The 19232-nt window shown below is 33.2% G+C and overlaps 2 protein-coding genes across 2 annotated transcripts; both read right to left on the bottom strand.

The window, feature by feature from the left end:
- Positions 1–4: 4 nt before the first annotated feature.
- LOC109152231 (lysine-specific demethylase JMJ30-like) lies at positions 5–2780 on the bottom strand. The gene is made up of 6 exons (XM_019299819.1): positions 2310–2780; positions 1690–1899; positions 1286–1420; positions 1065–1208; positions 642–734; positions 5–484 (listed from the first exon to the last, which is right to left on the bottom strand). The coding sequence occupies exons 1-6, from the start codon at positions 2778–2780 to the stop codon at positions 296–298; spliced, it is 1242 nt and encodes a 413-aa protein (XP_019155364.1). The 3' UTR covers positions 5–295.
- A 2642-nt stretch (positions 2781–5422) lies between these two features.
- Positions 5423–9117, bottom strand: LOC109152201 (LOB domain-containing protein 4-like). Its single transcript, XM_019299789.1, has 2 exons — positions 8633–9117; positions 5423–5922 (listed from the first exon to the last, which is right to left on the bottom strand). The coding sequence occupies exons 1-2, from the start codon at positions 8810–8812 to the stop codon at positions 5572–5574; spliced, it is 531 nt and encodes a 176-aa protein (XP_019155334.1). The 5' UTR covers positions 8813–9117; the 3' UTR covers positions 5423–5571.
- Between the last annotated feature and the right edge of the window lie 10115 nt (positions 9118–19232).

Here is a 19232-nt window from a genome sequence, read left to right as displayed (position 1 = left end):
AGAATATCAGGATAAAATTAGAGCGATATAGAGAATGGACCGGGATAGGAAGAGTTTTCAGCAAGATAAGTGTGTGAGGTCAACCAAATGTACTAATGTAGGGTTATGTAGCCCCCCACTTTGGTGGAATTATACATTGCAGATTTTTAGTTCATCATAGACATGGTACAATCAAAAACCATATTGATGCCCAGAATGAGTATGGATGGTTAAATGGTTTTGGCTTTCTACTTTGTATGCAAGGAAACCATAGAGATACTTCAAAAGAATCGAGGCAGAGGAATGGTGGGTGTGGTTAGGTATCTGATGAATTCTCAGAATTGCTCCACCAAAAACTAACTGAAAAACTTGTAGTGAGGGAGCGTACGTAGTGCCACCATTTCGGAGGGATGTAAAGCATCTCCCCTTCCTCTAAAACGCAGTCTTGAAACTCCAGGTCTGATATCTTTGGGAATTCGCTCTCGTCTATGTTGTCCAGATCCACCTTCAAACACATTTTGCAAGAGTTTTGGTGAGATAAAAATGAAGGGAATTATCTATCAATTGTGTGTCGAAGAAAGAAATGGACCGGGGAACATTTAGATGGTTAAGTCTTTTAGCCAGAATGTTATAATCTATCTATCTATCTAGTACAGACATACCTGGCTGGAGTTGCAAAGCATCGTCTCACTATGTGGGTAAAGCTCTTCCGAGAGTGTGGCAGGGTAAAGCCTAATATACTTTTTCCCAACCACCTGAAATTAAGAATGCATTTACCACTAATAAAATAACACATGAAATGCAACGCCACACATAGATTAGATAAATAGGAACTTTGTTTCTTGGTCAGAAACCCATTCTAGTTCTCAGAAAGTTGCATCAAACATAATCTCTTGAGCACTGAGCACTGTAACACACAAAACACTATGAAGGCTTCTTCAAGTCACACAAACCACATATACTTTTATAAAATAGGTGTAACTCAACTTATAGCTTTTTCACATAATATATCATTTCCAGAGTTTAACAAAAAATGGGTAGGATCATTCGTGTTGGTCGGGCCATATTTATTTACATATTCATACCTGAGCAAGTAAATTATGGTGAGGATCATGATGTAATGGTGTCACAGTGCCAGCTGGGCCAAACCAAGCATTAATTGACCTGATTTCCCCACCTCCAGCGTAACAGTAATCAGGGGTAAGAATGTCCTGTTTCAGCTCTTGGATCTGCCATTTAGGTAAGAGCGAAGCAATCAGCATCTCAACAATAGATGGCTACCCTATATGTTTAGAAAATTTTATACCTGATCAAATAGCTGATGCTGAGCTAAGTATGTAGTTTCAGCAGAAGTGCAATCACCGTTCCGAATCCTCTCTAGAAACTCGGAGAATGTGATCAGTTCTTGCTTCCATTCTGAGCACAAATAGTTCTTGCCAACCTTGAATATTATTTCCAGAACACCAACTTTAGATAATTAAAAACCATTCTTAGATCATAATATTGTTCATCTAGGACATGTACACTAAAAATGATTTAAGTACCTTCAATGATCAAGGTTGGAACTTTACACTAAAAGTTTAACAAGATAATAATTCACAGTAAATCTCATCTATGCATCAATCAGCCAGATTTTCTGTAAATCTGTAAATGAACATAATAATCGCTTGACTTAGAAATAAAAGTAAAAACGAACACAATCTTAATTACCTCAACTGGTACAGTGCGGAAGCCAGCAATACTACGTAGGTAGTTCAAATCATTCCACTTGCTCTTGGCTGGCCAGTGATCCATAGAATCTCTGATTACAACAGGAGAACCAGATAAAAGATGGTCTTGTAGAAAATTTTCGAAGGATAAAGCAGACTTTTTTCCCACTATCTTACTGGAGAGTGACTTTACAGGCAAAAGCCGCACTACCTGCAAATCCACTCCAAATGATCACTATAATTTTTCCAAAACAACTTCACACTGGAAAAGGTCAAAAGCAGAAAATCTAGGCTGAAAGTAGAAATTATTCACTTCAATCCCCATAGTAAAAGATACTGTAACTGGAGAAAGAAGATTAAAAATAGTAGTCTAGGGCAAATAATTCTTGAGATTAGTTCTAAATGTTTTGTGCTCTTGACACTGTTTAATGTTCCAAAGTTAATATTACTCATTATAGAACCATATATAAATATATTAGCTTACTATATATGTATAGACACATTTTACATTAAGTTGTTTGGTTACCGAATCTAATACTCAACTGGCAATTTAGGGCATAGTTTCGGTTCCTGATAAGAAAGAATGAGAAACAAGGAGAGAGGGAAAGAGACGAACCTCACCTCCTCTATGTTAAACTCTCCAGAAACTATTCTAATCGGTTGATCCTTTGCCAGAGAAGCTCCGAGAGCAATGCTAGCTTTTCTCGAGGCCTTCCGAATTGCGAGATTCAAGTCATCCCGGAGAGCCAATCCGCCCATGATGATACCCATGTCGAGAGCTCGAATCGCCTGGCATAAATCGCCGGCGGCGTAATGGAGCCTGGCGACGTGGAGGCACGCCATGGAGTAGGCGTCCCTCCAGATGGGAACAACCGAGTGCCAAGGGCCCGAGTGAAGCTGCTCCCAAGCCATCTCCCTCGCCGCCTCCGCCGCCCTCACATCGCCGCCCGCAGCTAGCGCTTCCATGCTGGCGTAAGCGTAGCCGCCTTCCTCCGTAATGCGCTGCAGCAGATTGGCCCGCTCCGCATCGAGCACCGGCGTATCGAGCACGTCGTTCTCGGCGGCGGCGGCGACGGCGACGGGGGCGGACATTGGTTGTAAAGCGTCACTAGCGGAGGTACTGTCTTCTGCCTCTAGAACTTTCCGTAGAGTGAAAGATATTATTGCGCGCTTGGGCCCATTTTATACGCCAAAAGTTAAATGAAATATCTAAGGTGGGCAAAAGATCAAGAAGATATTTATTTTTCTTCTTCTCCCACTATTTATTTTTCTTGTAATATAAAATCATGGCTCATAATTCATGGAAGGTGGACATCTTTTGACTTATTGTTGTGTTCTTGAATCCATAGTTACATTACATGTGTGGAGAATGTCACTATGTTCGAAAGTGACATTTTATTCAATTTTTGTTTATACATAGAAAGGAAATGCAAAATCACTGTATAGTATTCAGAGTCTAAGTTAAGTCAGTAGTATTACCAATATTAACAACAACAATAATCAAATTTGTTGAAAGAGTAGTTGGACAAGTGGGACGTATTCTTGTACTAAAAAATCATTAATTCAACTTTTATCAACATTATCTTAAGCGAGCATGTTGTACATGATTTTTATAGTATAATTTATCAAATTTAGTACACACTCAAAAGTAATGGTACTGAGAAGATTATATGAAAGTTTTGTCAAGTTCGAACAGTGCTTAAAAAGAAGTGTTTTAATGGCGGAAGAAATCAGAACTTCAACAAACGAAATAAATGGCCCCATGTTACCCCTAAAATATTGATATAGTGGATGAGTAATTCCATTTAAAACTCGCTTCTAGCGGCAGGACGGTTCCTTGGCTTCCTTCCACAAACATTCAAGGTTTGAGTTTTGGTTGAATACACTTATGAGCATAAATGTATAATTTAGTGTAAGACTCGAAACTAAATTAGCTCGATTTATCTCATTAAATTTGAAAAAAAATTATAGAGTTCAATTAAATGTCCCATGTTAGAAGTTGGAACCCAATTGAAGTGATTGAACTTCTGGTCTGATGGGTTTATTAGGAGTTGATGCATGTGTTCATGCCAACCTACAAAAAAGGTCTTATTGCAGCCCAAAATCAGCACCTTTGTATCTAGCTCAACTCAATCCTATGACCCATTGTTTAGCCCATAACTTTCCAATTGTTGTGGAATACTAGGTTGTATACTTTTGGGCCATTTGGATTTAGTTTGGGTTTTATTTTTGGATGATTTGGTGTGTATTTTATTTAACTATATTTTCATCCGTGCAATGCACGGAATGAATTTGTTAAAATATATTAAGAATATTTGGATCGATATGTTTATAATTATATAAATTATAACATCAAAATATTATATAGTGCAATTGAAGATATGATTTGGATCAATTATGTGCTAATATTATTACATTACATTTTTTTTAGAATAATTAATTACATTACTTGTGCTAATATAATTATACTTTGTCTTGATGACTTAATTGTAACTTCTCATAAAGGGGACAATATGTCCAAAGTTTCGTTGTAAAATTTTCGTGGATATATAAGTGTAGAAGAGTGATAAATTAGCTAATGAGATGTTCAAATTGAGCACATATGTCTATTAAGTGTTACGTTGATCTCTCCCTTCTTAGGAAAGTTCTTATTTTGAAAAAATTATATTTAATTTTCTTGCTAAACATTGAAACTTCATTTCACTTGTCACGCCATGAGATTCCCTTTACATCAGAGAGCTATTTTGTGGTGTGCTTAATGGTCTTAATTGGGCAGCTAGCACGCCATCACCACATATATTTTAGCTCTTAATTTATAATTAGTTGTGAAATAATCTAAGCATTTGATGTGATTAGAAAGTCTAATAATAAGTTAAAAAAAAAGAAGAAGAAGAAGAAGAAGAAGAAGAAAGTCTAATAATAAAACGTACACGTAAGAGATCGATTTGTAGTGTCGTGTTTATGCAAAGAATAACCAAATGCAATGTTGGATGTAGTAGTTGACAAGAAATTGGAGAGGAGATGGAATCAACTAGAGAAAGAAAATAAAAAATTGGAGTCATGGGCTAAAAACTAAATTGGGTGTTATTTACAACTTTGGTAAGAGTTGATTATAAATAAGAGCGATTAATTTTAGAGTTTCAATCAATATAATTCTAGGATTTGGTTTTTGGCATAGGTATTATTTGCTCGGATAAGTATCAACCATGAATGAAATCGATCTAATGGTGTTCTGATTTGATGTATAAGTAGTCACCTAAACTAATTAATTTTAGAGTTTATAAAATTGAGGATGACTCCTAAAAAAAAGTGAATAGTAGTGAATAATTTCATTTATATTAAGTTTATGGGATTGTTTAGGCCTAGGGTACGGATCAGTTATAATAACCAAGTATGGTTTATGGTTGTACATAATAATTTGACACGTACTTGTGCTAATAGTAACCAATACAATTAAATATATGATATGTATGAGTATATAGCTAGCGTATTTTCAGCTTTAATCAGTACTAACATGTGCCGCATAAAATCTCTAAATTTATAAAGATTGAGATGTAAAGTGGAAAAATGTAATGCAACCATACAAGGAGCTATGTAAAAACTCAAAGTAAGTAATCAACCAATACCACACATAATAAATATATCTACAAGCATATATATCATAATAATAGCTCATATATAACATATACAATATCATCATCATCTCAAGGGGGTGGGGTTGTGTCAGGATATGTGCTATAAAGATGTTTAGTGAGCAAAAGTGACAAAGAAAGATGGGCAGACAATAAAGAAAAGAGAGCATAATGATAGCCAACAAAATATTAGACCAAAAAAAAAAAAAAAAGACACCGCAAGCATGCTAGTTGGTCGAACCACTAGCCTACTAAGCATAACCACAATGGCTACTCCCCCATGTTGCCTGGTCCATCACCATGTCCATGCTAAAATGGGACCTGGTTTGATGATGATGGTGGTGATGATGATAAGGTGTCGGCGGCGAAGCCATGTTCTCCGGCGAGTTCGTGGCGGTGCCGCCACCGGAAGACACCGACTGCCGCATCCTCATGTGCACCACCTCCGCCTGCGCCATCGCCAATTGCGTTTGGAGCATGTCGATTTGTTGCTGCAACGATGATATCGCCCCTACACAGCCGTAAACTGGATCCCTCACCCTTGCATTTGCCTCGTACACCATCGAGCTCACGGCGTCGCCACGGTGATGCTCCGGTAACTCCTAAAGTGTCACAATATAAAACATATATAAATAAATAAACTGCACACAAAAAGTGATCGGAAATTTAAGACTTTCTATTAAAAATAACAATTTTTGACCATCTTTATGATCAGTTTGAAGATTTGAAAAATCTAACTAAAATTGGAGGCAATCCCAACCAGGCTGGTCCAATTGTTGACTTAGTAACCATAATGTTTCAAGTACAATTTTTGTGGTAGCCGTCTATTGACCTTTTTTGTTTGAGTCAGTTAATTGTGATCAACTTAGATTGATTTTGACTAAAACTTCAGTAGTACATACAATAGTTACCCATCATACAAAATAATACCTTTGGATCATCAACACTATTTGTCTAGATATGTAGCTAATTAGTTATAAGTGACAAGTCACGTCATTGTATTTTATGTTTTATATTTAGAATATATAAGACCAAATTACATTATACTATGGAGTATGTCTAAATTATGTAATGATGATGTCACAATGACACCAACTTAATTAACCTTGGTTTCAAAGGACAAAATTATTAAAGTAGAAATTAAACCAAAACCTTTCATGGAAATTTTTGTTTTTCCATTCTTTATATTTAAAGTGTGAACTCAACATCTATATCTTAAAAACCAAACACAAATACGTGCAACTTTTCCCAATTACTAAGGAATATAACCATTTTGTTGACTATATGCTTCATTTTGATTGGACTCACGATTGCTTCCCCTAGAAAAAAACAAGAGCTGAATGGTCTTAAAGATGGCAAGGCTTTATTTATTGTGTGGAATTGAATCTTAGCCCCCCTCTCCTTTATTTATTCTTTTCCAAAATTTGTGTTTTTTTTTTAGTCTTTTAGTAAGAATCCAAAGGATTCACCTTCTGCTTTTTAAAAAGACTATATATATATATATATATATATATATATATATATATATATATATATATATATATATATATATATATATAAAATAAATGTCTAGATTAAAACTTTGATTTACTGGAAGGTCCGCAGTCGTTATTAAAATGTGCATTATGGGTGGAGTCCGTAATTTACCGATTCTAAACTAAGAATGCCAATATACAACTCCCATGGAGAGTGAAACTTATAACCTTACTAGTGTCTAACTAACTTAGTTAGAGTTGCCCCGAATTTTATAAATAAACTAATAGAGTAACATATGTTAGGAGTGAAGTGAGTTTCTCAAATGGGATTCCATTAATATACAAGCACTTGAAAAATTACAGTATATAAAAATATGCTATGGGGTCGATCAATAAATACAAATGATATTGTGATACACCTTATTGTACCGAATACTATTGACACAGTGTTGATACAATTAAATATATTAAAAATAACGTATATAATTGTACTTGATACTATTAACACTATAAAAAATGACATGAAAAAAATATATAAAGTATGGTACTACAAGACAAGTTAGTAAATACAAGATTTAATGTAATTTTTTTTTAGTGAAATAGACTCAATCTTAAAAGTAATAGATTGGAGTACGAAGAAAGTATCATGCTATAGTGTACTAATAAAGAACATTCATAATTGGCTAACTTCAATAAAGGTTCACTTTGATATATTTTCAGGTTATTGGAGTGGGGCTTATGGACCGTTTATTTCAGTCGTAAAGTATGCATTAGACTCTAAATTGTGGATAATCTTTTTGGGTGACCGGAAACACCGAGGTGTGCACTGGGACCCGCAATAGAAAGACTCAATGTGATATGCAGAAACTTAACTAAGAGGGTTAAATAAAAATTTAATACGTGAATTTTAAGTATGAGAATCATATATTACATACTCTCGTCTACCTATTCGGAGACAACAATGGCATATTTTAACTCATAGAGATGTATAAATGATCTGTCTATAATTACATGTCTTAGTAATAATATCTCGGTTGAGTTAGAGTCTTACATTTGAGTGCTACTTCAAATATTAAATGCGAGCTTAGTGTTGTCCTTGAATTTTATGGCGAAAATTTTATTTGGTTTCTTGATAATATATTGTATCCATAAATTTTGTAAATAATTGATTAGTTGTAAGTTTTTATTTACAAATTATATTTTTTGAAAAAGATTTATAAATTATATAAATAAATATTGATATGATCATTTTGATTAAAAAATAATAATAATAATTAGGCACATCAATCTTGGACACAAATTATGTTTTGCTCTACAAAACGACTAAAAAGTTCAAATCAACTAATCAAGTAATGTTGGCATGTACTGTTAATCTATAGTGAATAACTGCTTGTATAGTAGGCTTATATTATAGAGGTACTAGCTACTTGTAAATATGGACTATATGCATAATGTTTATGCATGAGAAATTTTACAATGCCATTATAGTTATAATATCATGTGCTTTAATTTGTCATAGGGGGAATACAACTTGTAATGTCAAATGAATATAATATAATAACTTCCCTAAGTATATACACTACTTTAAAATTTTCTCATATTATCTATACAGAAATTCTAAAGTACTGACACCCGGTATATCAATAATACCCAGTACTATAGATGATTGTACTGAATACTATTAGAACCCAACCATTTCCAGTAATACTCAATACAATACAATTGTATCGAGTATTGTCGATATAGGTGTGGACCAGCATGATATACATAGAGATCAGATCAAAAGTGTAAAACCATTGAAAACATAAAAAGTAAGGGGCATATAATATATAATTACCTGCAGCATCTTGTTGACATTGCTAGCACCAAAAACCTTATGCACACTGGCAAACTTCTGGGGCTCATCAGCAGGGAAATAAGGTGCAAAAACACAGTCTTGGGCACATCTCCTCCTCAGCAGCTTGCAAGCAGCACAAGGGGAAGTTGCACCTTGTTTCCTGCCACTTTCCTTCATCATATATATCTATAACTGCACCTATATATATATATATACACTTAACTCTCAATTCAACTAACTTTAAACTTGTTCAGATCAGTCAATAACAACAACATAAACAGCATCCTCTTTCATAGTACATACACTACATACATAGTATGCATGTATGTATATATAACTACCTCAAAAGTCTGCAGACAATGCTGTTAACTGTCACAAAAGGACAGCAGATGAGGGAGTGTGTTGGTTTAGCTTTAAGTGAACAGTATATATTTAATAAGAGAATAATATATATATAAAACAAAGAGTAAAGGGTGTATGTGAGAGCTAGGAAAAATGGGGAGAGGTGAAATGAGGTTGGTTGGGTGTTATATAGAGAAAAAGTAGCTAGCGGGGGGGGGGGGGGGGGGGGGGGGTGGGCATGAAATCTTTGTGGGTCATACAAAAGAAGAATGCTTTAGATTTTGCTGCCAAAAAAATCCATTTCAATTAGATTTTTTTTGTCTTTGGGTCCCCTATTTTATCTTAGATTTGTTCACTCCCCCAAGTAATTGTTTACATTCCTCCCCTTCCCACATTTATATTACATTGTTTTTCCCTTTTTAAGGGAATCTACTTACTAATACACAAGCTAAGTTATTAATATTACATTGTTTTTCCCTTTTAAGGGAATCTACTTACAAATACACAAGCTAAGTTATTAAAAATGTTAGGAAGAAACCAATTAATAACCTCTAAAAGTAGATCATATATTATAAAAATATTAGAATTTGAAGTGTATATTTAACAAAATACTAAAAATTCCTACCAGTTAGATTATGTCACGTCAAAAACAATGATTGGAGGAGAAATTTAAGAGGTTTGTAACATTACTTATAGGCCGGTTACATTGATGGTTGTTGAGCGGTGAAAGAGTCGAGTCCAGCATTCTACTATCGAGACGTGGCATTGATTGTTAAGAAAGTATAATAAGTAAATTTGCGTATTCGCTACAAGCTATATCTTATAGTGTAGTGATAAGCATTTGATCATGAAAATTATGGTATGACAGCATATCACGAATTTGAATCCCATTGAGACTAACAAGTGTTGGGAGAAAGACATGTTGAATCTGAAATATTTTTTTTTAAAGTCTTTTTTTTTTTTTTTTTTTTTTTTAAACATTTCTTCTCATATTTAAACTCTATGCTTAATCGAAATTATTAATTTCATCATTCCCATTTGTTTAAGTTTCTCCTTTGACAAAGATAATTTTTGATAAATTAATTAATAATTTTTATTACCTAATATTGAAATGTTGGGTGCATGCACCACTCTTAAGTAAGTTCTTATGAATGTCAAAAGTCATTTCATGTTCTTATCTTTTTATTTGTTGAATGTTAACAAAACAAGTTATTTTTTGTGTGATAGCATATTTTTTTATTCTTGAGTAGTATTGACTCTGTTACAATGTAATATCAGTATATATTTTTGACACAAAGAGTTAATGTTCCTACTAGAGTTCGATGTAACATCTGTCCATACATACTTTTGACACAAAGAGTTAATGCCCCCATTAGGATTTGAACCTGTGACCTCCCATTTGAAGAACTACAACACGAGCATATATAATAAGACAAAGTTGATATCGCTTCAATAATAAAAATAATAAAATAATATATTACAATTGAATGAAGGTTGTCGATATATAATAAATGTTGAGAGAAAACCATGGGTAGTCTATTCATCCACTATGGTCGATGCTTGCAACGTTTGGGTGGGGGTTTAGAAGTCTATGAACTGGCAAACACAAAGAATATATCTTCAGTACGTGTGCAGATCAATAATAATTTTGAGAGGATAATGACAAATTAATTCATAATGGGATTATAAACTTGCTTAATTAGGTGTTGAAAAAAGTGGTAGCATTTATTTCAATGTTGAAAATTGTTTATTTTTTAATACGACACTTCCGAAAAATGCAATAAAAATAATAAATATAGATGTATGTTCAATTACATTATATAACAATTAATTATCTCAATTAAGTATAAAAACTATTAGGATAAAACAAAAGCAATAGTTAGTAGTAAAGATTGAATTTTATTTAATTTCCTTATAATCGTGTAGCAACCAATGCTCCATTTTGATAGTAAGATGTTTGATTTGGTCCTCCAATTATTATTTTTTTCAAACCATGAAAAATAGCTAACTTATGCTCTGAAAACGATGATCAAGTGGGTAGAACATAATTCTCGTAACCTATCATTAGATCTTCCTAGTACATATTATCTTTTTTTTTTTTTTTTTTTTTTTTTTTTTTTTTTTTGTGGTTTGCCAACTATTATCCTGAAGTGAGGTTTTCAGTATAATAATGTTTTAAGAAATCAGCTAATTAATGTTAAAATTGGTTGCTCAAAAGGAGTTGGACATTGAAATAGAAAATGGAGTACATTATTAGTACATATTATTCGAATTATTATTACTTTTTTTTTTCTTTTAGGGGAAAAAAAAAAAAAGAAGAAATGAAGTATTCCAACCCCATAGTTGAAGTTTATATGACTTTAGTCCCCAAACATTCTTGAGATACCCAAAAGGGGTAGTCTTACTTTAATTAGGTCATTTTGAGGGGTCTAAATTATAATTATGTTAATATCAGGTGCAAAAAGCAGGAGTACCAACTCTTTGATTTTTCAATTTTCCCTTCCAAAATCAAAACTAATGATTTTGTCTGTTGAAAAGAATAGGTCAGACATTTGGGCAAATATATACAAAGTCATGACTATGTATAGCTAGGAATTTTGTTTCATAAATAGTTAGTAATATATTCTTTCTAGTACCAATTATTAGGATCAAACGCTTACCAGTATACTAAAAATGATAGTTAGTAATAAATGTGTAATTTTATTTCTTTATATTTATGTAACAACGTTCCAGTTCAACTGAACTAAGCTCTCTAGGCCGTCGTTCAATACAGTTGGTGGGATACCGAATGGCATATACATATAAAATAAAAAATAAAAAATCAACTAGATAGTTAATTAGTTAGATTCAATTTTTTTAGTCTTGATTTAGCCCAAATGCATTATTGTGACCTAATTTCTTTTTGAATTAGACAGGACTCCTGCAAGATAGTGCTGCATAGACCCATTTTTTCATCAAAATTTATATCATATGATACGACTTTAATTTACATAATTAATTTGTTACAGGGTTGGACAACTCGCATTTAGACAATAAATATAAAACAATTGTGACACATATCACATATCACAACATTAAATAAATTACTTGGTAACAAATTTTTTGTCTAAATGGTATTTTTCTTTTTTAATTGGTCAGTATAATTAGGATATCGCAATATGCATCTATAGCCGGCTATATTCATAGATATGGATGGTAGTGATAAGAAGTTTCAAATATCTTAATTTATGTTAACATTACATGCATGGATGATAATGTAGACTTATAGTGGATCCAATATTGTCATAATATCAACTCAATAATATATATATATATATATATATATATATATATATATATATATATATATATATATATATGATCACATGTAAACATTGCACTCACACAAATCGCAAATAATTAAAGATTGCCCTCACACCTAACTCATTAGGGTGGTTGCCATGCCCCCATCATGCAGCAAGCCAATTGGAGTAGATAATGCCTCTTGCATGAGAATACTGGATTTACAATTCTCAACACAACAATTATATTATAATTTTAGGGTCCGTTTGGAAAGCAGGAAAATGACTTCTGGAAAATGTTTTCTGGAAAATGAGTCATTTTCCAGAAAACATTTTCCTTTCCAGTGTTTGGTTGTATTCTGGAAAACTGTTTTTGTGTGTTTGGTTCATTTTCTGGAAAATGAGTAGAATTGTATAATTAAACATTTTAATTATTTTATTTAGAATATTACAACATATATAATAATATATAATAATAATAATAATTTTAAATATAATAAAAAAAACTAATAATATATCAAAAATATTATGGTGGTGGTAGTGGTGTTATTTGTTATATAATAATAATAATAATAATAATAATAATAATAATAATAATAATAATAATAATAACTGGTGGTAGTGGTGGTGGTGGTGGTGGTGTGGTGACGGTGGTTGTAGTGGTATGGTGGTGGTGGTGGCGGCGACGGTGGTTGCGGTGGTATGGTCGTGGTGGTGGCGGCGGTGGTGTGATGTTGGTGGTGGTTGCGGTGGTATGATGGTGGTGGTGGTATGGTGGTGGTTGTGGCGGCGACGGTGGTTGCGGTGGTATGGTGGTGGTGGCGGCGACGGTGGTTGCGGTGGTATAGTGGTAGTGGTGGTGGCGGCGACGGTGGTATGGTGGTGGTGGTGGTGGCGGCGACGGTGGTATGGTGGTGGTGGTGGTGGCAGCGGTGGTATGGTCGTGGTGGTGGCGGTGGTGGTGTGATCTGGTGGTGGTGGTTGCGGTGGTATGGTGGTGGTGGCGGCAGCGGTGGCACGGTGGTGGTGGTGGTGGCGGCGACGGTGGTATGGTAGTGGTGGTGGTGGCAGCGGTGGTATGGTCGTGGTGGTGGCGGTGGTGGTGTGATCTGGTGGTGGTGGTTGCGGTGGTATGGTGGTGGTGGCGGCAGCGGTGGGGTGGTGGTGGTGGCGGCGACGGTGGTTGCGGTGGTATGGTGGTGGCGGCGGCGGTTGTAGTGGTGGTGGTGGCGGCGACGGTGGTTGCGGTGGTATGGTGGTGGTGGTGGTGGTGGTGGTGGTGGTATGGTGTTGATGATGTTGGTGATGGTGTGATGTTGGTGTAAAAGTTGGAAAATGACTTCCCCCCAAAAAAAGGGGAAGTCATTTTCCTCCAAAACAAGCCTATTTTCCAAAGTCAACGGAAAATGATTTCCGTTGACTTGATTTTCCAGGCACATCCAAACAGTGAAAACTTGGAAAATGATTTCCAGAACTCATTTTCCAGGTTTCCAAACACACCCTTAACTCTTTTTGTTCAATTTAACACAAATTTAATTTTCCTTTAACCTTACACACATACTTAGATTTAGTTTCTATCAGCCTATTCATGGACAAATGCTCTTTTGGCTCAATTCAAACACAATTCCTATAGCCTTTTGATCATGGACACTTAAACTTGCCTAAATTCGGATGCATGAATCATTGCTCTTTTGGTTGAATTCTAACACAACTTTGATTGTTCTTTGACCTTGGACACTCAGGCTTAGTTTTCATAAGGTTAAATAACTCAAATTCATGAACTATTATCTCAATAATATTGTTGATAGGTTAGACATAAGATCGACGTGCTGAACATAATTAAAAATACATAAACTGAATGGCTAGTATAATAGATCCAAAATGCATTACCCAACATAGGCCTAGCTAATTTTTTCATTCTTAAATTAAACGATTATGTCACTTTTGGCAAATCTCCACCAACTCTATATATGTAGCCTTTCCTAGCCTCTTAATGACCTCTTACATTATGGCATGTTTGGTGAAATAATTAGCTTATCAGTAAATTTTGTCTTATTTAATCATTATTAATTGTTTGACTTAATTGGTTAAAAAATCAATATAATTGTTTCATTAATTAGCTTTTTGTAACTCCAAAATGTTAAAATTCAAAAGTGTTGCTCAAAGCAACTTTTTCAATTAGCTTTTTGAGAAAAGAAATTATACCAAACAGCAAACAGTTAACCGCTAATTAACAATCACTTTTCTACAATCAGCTAATGTTATCAACTAGTTATACTCTCTAATTAACTCAATCAGCTATCAACTAACATCCATTTACCAAACATGCGTATATTATGCCCAAAATTAAACAAGTCAAGCAAGTTGAGCACTTCAAGTCAACTCAAAAGGTCCTTCCTTTATATACATATATATACCAAATCCAAACCATCCACTCTCTCCAAAATCTTTAATTTCACCTCACCCTGCCCCCAACTAATGGATCAACAAAGAATATCATAGTCTTCTCACTTGGTGACTTAGGGTTATTAGCTATCTTGACTTCTATATTCATTTTGTTTGGCTTGCCATGGAAGCTACATAACACTACACACAAATATATAGAGAGAGACATATAAATCATGTCTTGCACTTTGCATATAAAGCCATGTGCCACAGACAAGATTCTAGCTAGCATCCCCACAAGTGAAAGATTGTACGTGCCTTAAACACATTGAGGAGAATACAATATAATGAAATCACTGCCAGTGAAAAGAAAGATTTGGATTAAATTAATAATCCTTTTAAGATAGTGGGAAATCAACCAAACGGATTATCATGCTTTTTAATACATAATCTCTTTTAGTAGAATGGTTTAATAAGAGCCAAAGAGACAGCACGTTCTTAGGTCATTTCATAAATGGAATTACATGGAAGCAAGTAACATCATTAAGAATTATTAGTGCTTTCACGTATGGTTGAGCGGCTAGCAATTAATTAATAATGTTTCTTTCAGTCCTAAGTTTTCAAATCAAATTTTATGAGAACGATGTACTGTCGGTGTACAGATAATTAATGACTATAAGTAATTGAGACAATTTGATTTATCGCTTAGAAAAAACAAGATTTGATAAAACAAAATTGATTAGTTTTGACCAAAATAGAAGCTGAGGAATAGTGTTATTGAATCTTCTTCTTCTTCAAAAAAAAAGAAAATTAATGTTTTTGGATGTTCCAAGACCGAGTTGGGGTGTTATTAGTATTGTTTCTTTTTTAGTTTTGATTTTCTACTCTTTTTTTTTTTTTTTTTTTTTTTTTAATCTCAAGTTTTTGAATCAAATTTTATGAAGAACGATGTATATGGCTTCATGTGATTAACATGACTGTTAGTGTACAGATAATTAATGACTAAAAGTGATTGAGACAATTTGATTTATCACTTAGCTAGAAAGAACAAGATTTGATATAATTTAACAAAATTAACTAGTTTTGACCAAAATAGGAGCTGGGGAAGAGTGTTATTGAATCTTCGTTCTTCAAAAAATAATAAGATTAATGTTTTTGGATGTTCCAAAAGTTAGAGATATTGCTAGTATTTCATTTTTTCTTAGTTTTCATTATCTACTTTCTTTGAGTTCTTACCTTAAAAAAAATAACCATGATTAACTTGTGATGGATTAACCATGATTAATTGTGCAATACAAAATAAAATTAATTGCACTACCTAGAAAGCGTGTGTACGTTCACATAAGAAAGATAATGTGTCATATTTTATATCGATCATGACTTCATGTCAATTCTTTGTTAATAATAAATAAAATAAATTCATTTAATTTAAAATTGAATTGAATTGACAAGTGACGACTTTGTTTTTTTTTGTATCTTTTCCAAATTCAAATTTAAATTTAGGTCTTTAAAAAAAAATTAAAATTTTTATTGGTATCTTTTGTGTTTTTCTACATAGAGGACTACCCTCACCGATTATATATCAAAATCAACATATATAAAGGCATTTGAGAAATGCTACAATAAGGGCAAATTTGTCAATAACACTTATTACTTTTTCCCTGAGTTGTGGAAATGCATTGTAATTCCAATTCAGGGGCAGAGGAGGGGACATGAAGTTTTAATTCAATAGTTTGCGGGAATTGCCGCAATTCTCTTCAACCAAACAATATAATTTTGGTTGTTGTGGAACTGCAGATGAATTGAATTGCAGTTTATGTGTACCAAACACCCCATAAAGAATTAATATGATAAAATTACTTTAAAATGTGTGCTCAAGTGGGTGAAACATAATTCTTCTATTTAAAGATCATGTGTTCAATTCTTGCAAATATTCTTTTGATCGAGTTCATTATTACATATAATTTTCTTTGGAAATGATGAAGCCACGTGGAGTTCTAGAAAATTTATTGTAAATGAATTTTTCTATAATTGTTCTCTGCATACTTTTGTAATGTTTTTAGTAAAGAATTTCTTATTATTGGTAGTTGTAACAGCAGAAATTTTTAGTTGTACTAATATGTTTGACTTAGTAATATTACTCCTTAAAAGATCACTGGCTAGCAACCTATATACATGTGACTAAGCAGTGCTAGTTTAATTTGTCGTGTGTTTCAATAACACAACATCGCCCTTGCTTGCGGTAGGGATGGCAACCGCGCGAGAAATATGCAAGGGTATAATTTTCATGGCAGGATACTCGACTTGACTGATTTAACATTAGTCAGTCTTAATTGTATATGATCTGCTTTGATACCAATTGTCAGATCAATTATTTATCATCCTATCAAAATTTAAGCATAACTTTATTTTTATATACTTGCGTAACAGTCAATGCTTTCAATGGCAAGATATTGGTCTCGACCCTCCAAACCTTCGCCCTTTAGTCTAGTGCCATTAGAGAGATCACTTGTCAACTAGGTTGCATGAAAATTCGTAAGAGTTAGTGGCATTCATATTCTCATGATGATTAACATAGTCATCGTATCGATTATTAGTAGAAATTGTTTAATTGTTCCCTCTATTTTTTTCTTTAATTTTCATTGTAATCATTTTTAATTGAACACTATAATTATCATGACTAAACCTTTTATATTAGTATTTTAATAATTGATTTAACTAACCTTCTAAACAAACATCATCAGATCAACAAAGTAAACCACTACTTTATGTCTAATTACAAGTTTCTTTTTGGGAATTAATTAAGATTCGTATTTGCTTAAATACTTTTATTAATCTCTTCTTGCTTTCCGACATTCTAAATTGGAGTGACACAAAACAATTTTGTTTTAAAGCATTTTTTTTTTTTTTTTTTGTAATTTATCTTTTTAAAAAAGGACTTTTGTGATGCCAAATCTTGAAGAATACTACTTTTGTGGTCACCTTTGTTATCCATCAGCTTCCCAAAGTAATGTTGTCAATCCATCATCCGGCCAGTTGATAACTCCCCATTGGCACACCACTACTTAATTGGCTTTTCTATTTTATTTTTTTTAATACAAAAGAACAAAAAAAAAAAAATCAATTAAAAACAATCTAAATTGCCAAGTGAATCTATGCGACACTCACAAATTCTATAGTTAGAAGAGGATGAAAACCTTTTGGAGGATCAAGCTAGAAAATTATGAAAATTTAAAAATAAATTTTAACCGTGCAAGATCATCTATATAAATCGCACGAGTCTATGTGACACCACATATTCTGCATGCAAATAGAAGAGGATCAACACCTTCTAGAGTAAATTTTAATTATACGAGATAACATAATTTATATAAAAATTTATTTCACGATGAACTGACATAAACCACATGACACTACTAGTTTCTTCCATTGACACACCACCTTAATTAACTTTTTCATTTGATTTATTTGTAAAAATATTATATATGACATTATTTAGTTATCTAGACTATGGGCCACAGGCCAATTAATAAAACAAACGTATAAATAGGATATGTGTGTGTGAGTGAGTGTGTGTATTATATATATATATATATATATATATATATATATATATATATATATATAAAGTGAATGTTCCAACATGATGGGACTTGTAGAGGATTCTACATTACATGGGGCCTCATTGTCCTATAATGCTGTGGAAATTTGATCTCTTTTGTCTAACAAAAGCTTTAAGTTTGTTCATGGCATGCATGTGGAAGAGTTGCCAATGGAACTTAATTGCCATGTAGGCTCCTCTTATTGGCCTCTCCATTTCATACATGCATAAAAAGTACTTTATATTTGTAAGACTTTCCCATATGGGCCTTAATTATGCGGTGCAAGTGGACTAGGTCCATTAAGTAATTGGTTGAGTTGGACCTTTAAGTTTAAGTCGGTATTCCACCAATGTGCCTATATAAATTAAAGCTTGTATTGATGGGATACAAGATACATGAATATGATATGGTACTCATACTACTCAGAAAATACCAGTACACCATCTAGGGTTCTGAGTCAAGTATGAGACAAAACGGCTAACCCTACACTGCAGATCTACCTTTCAAGAGGCAACACAACCGGATATCAACCATGGCTGGAGATCTACAATGCTTCCGCTTCCGCTACTACGAGTTAAATTTATAGTAGATTATTCTGTATATAGTTAGATCATATTTAGATCTTACAACATTATCCTAAAATATTGTTCAATTTCAAACCTGATAAATATATTATTTTGTCTAAAAATTTTACCTTTACATAATAAATATATTATAAGTTCAATTAATTTACAAGTAATTAATTAATAAATATAAAATAATTAGTCCATTTCCCGCTCGCATGAATACTTGGTGTGAATTGTAGAATCTCACGAACTATTGACATGATGAAAACAGAAAATGGTACAATAAAAATATATCAAGTGGAATTAAAATATGAGGATGTTTGGGGCTAGACTTTACCTACATAACATAACCCACCTGACTTGAATCTTTAATCTTTAATTAATCTTTATATAATGGTGCCTTTGTTCTATCAAAGAAAAAGTC

The sequence above is a fragment of the Ipomoea nil genome, unplaced genomic scaffold (genome assembly GCF_001879475.1).
Source record: "Ipomoea nil cultivar Tokyo-kokei standard unplaced genomic scaffold, Asagao_1.1 scaffold2403, whole genome shotgun sequence".
NCBI lineage: Eukaryota > Viridiplantae > Streptophyta > Magnoliopsida > Solanales > Convolvulaceae > Ipomoea > Ipomoea nil.
The sequence above is the reverse complement of the archived record's forward strand: the minus strand, read 5'-3'. Positions and strand labels throughout refer to the sequence as shown.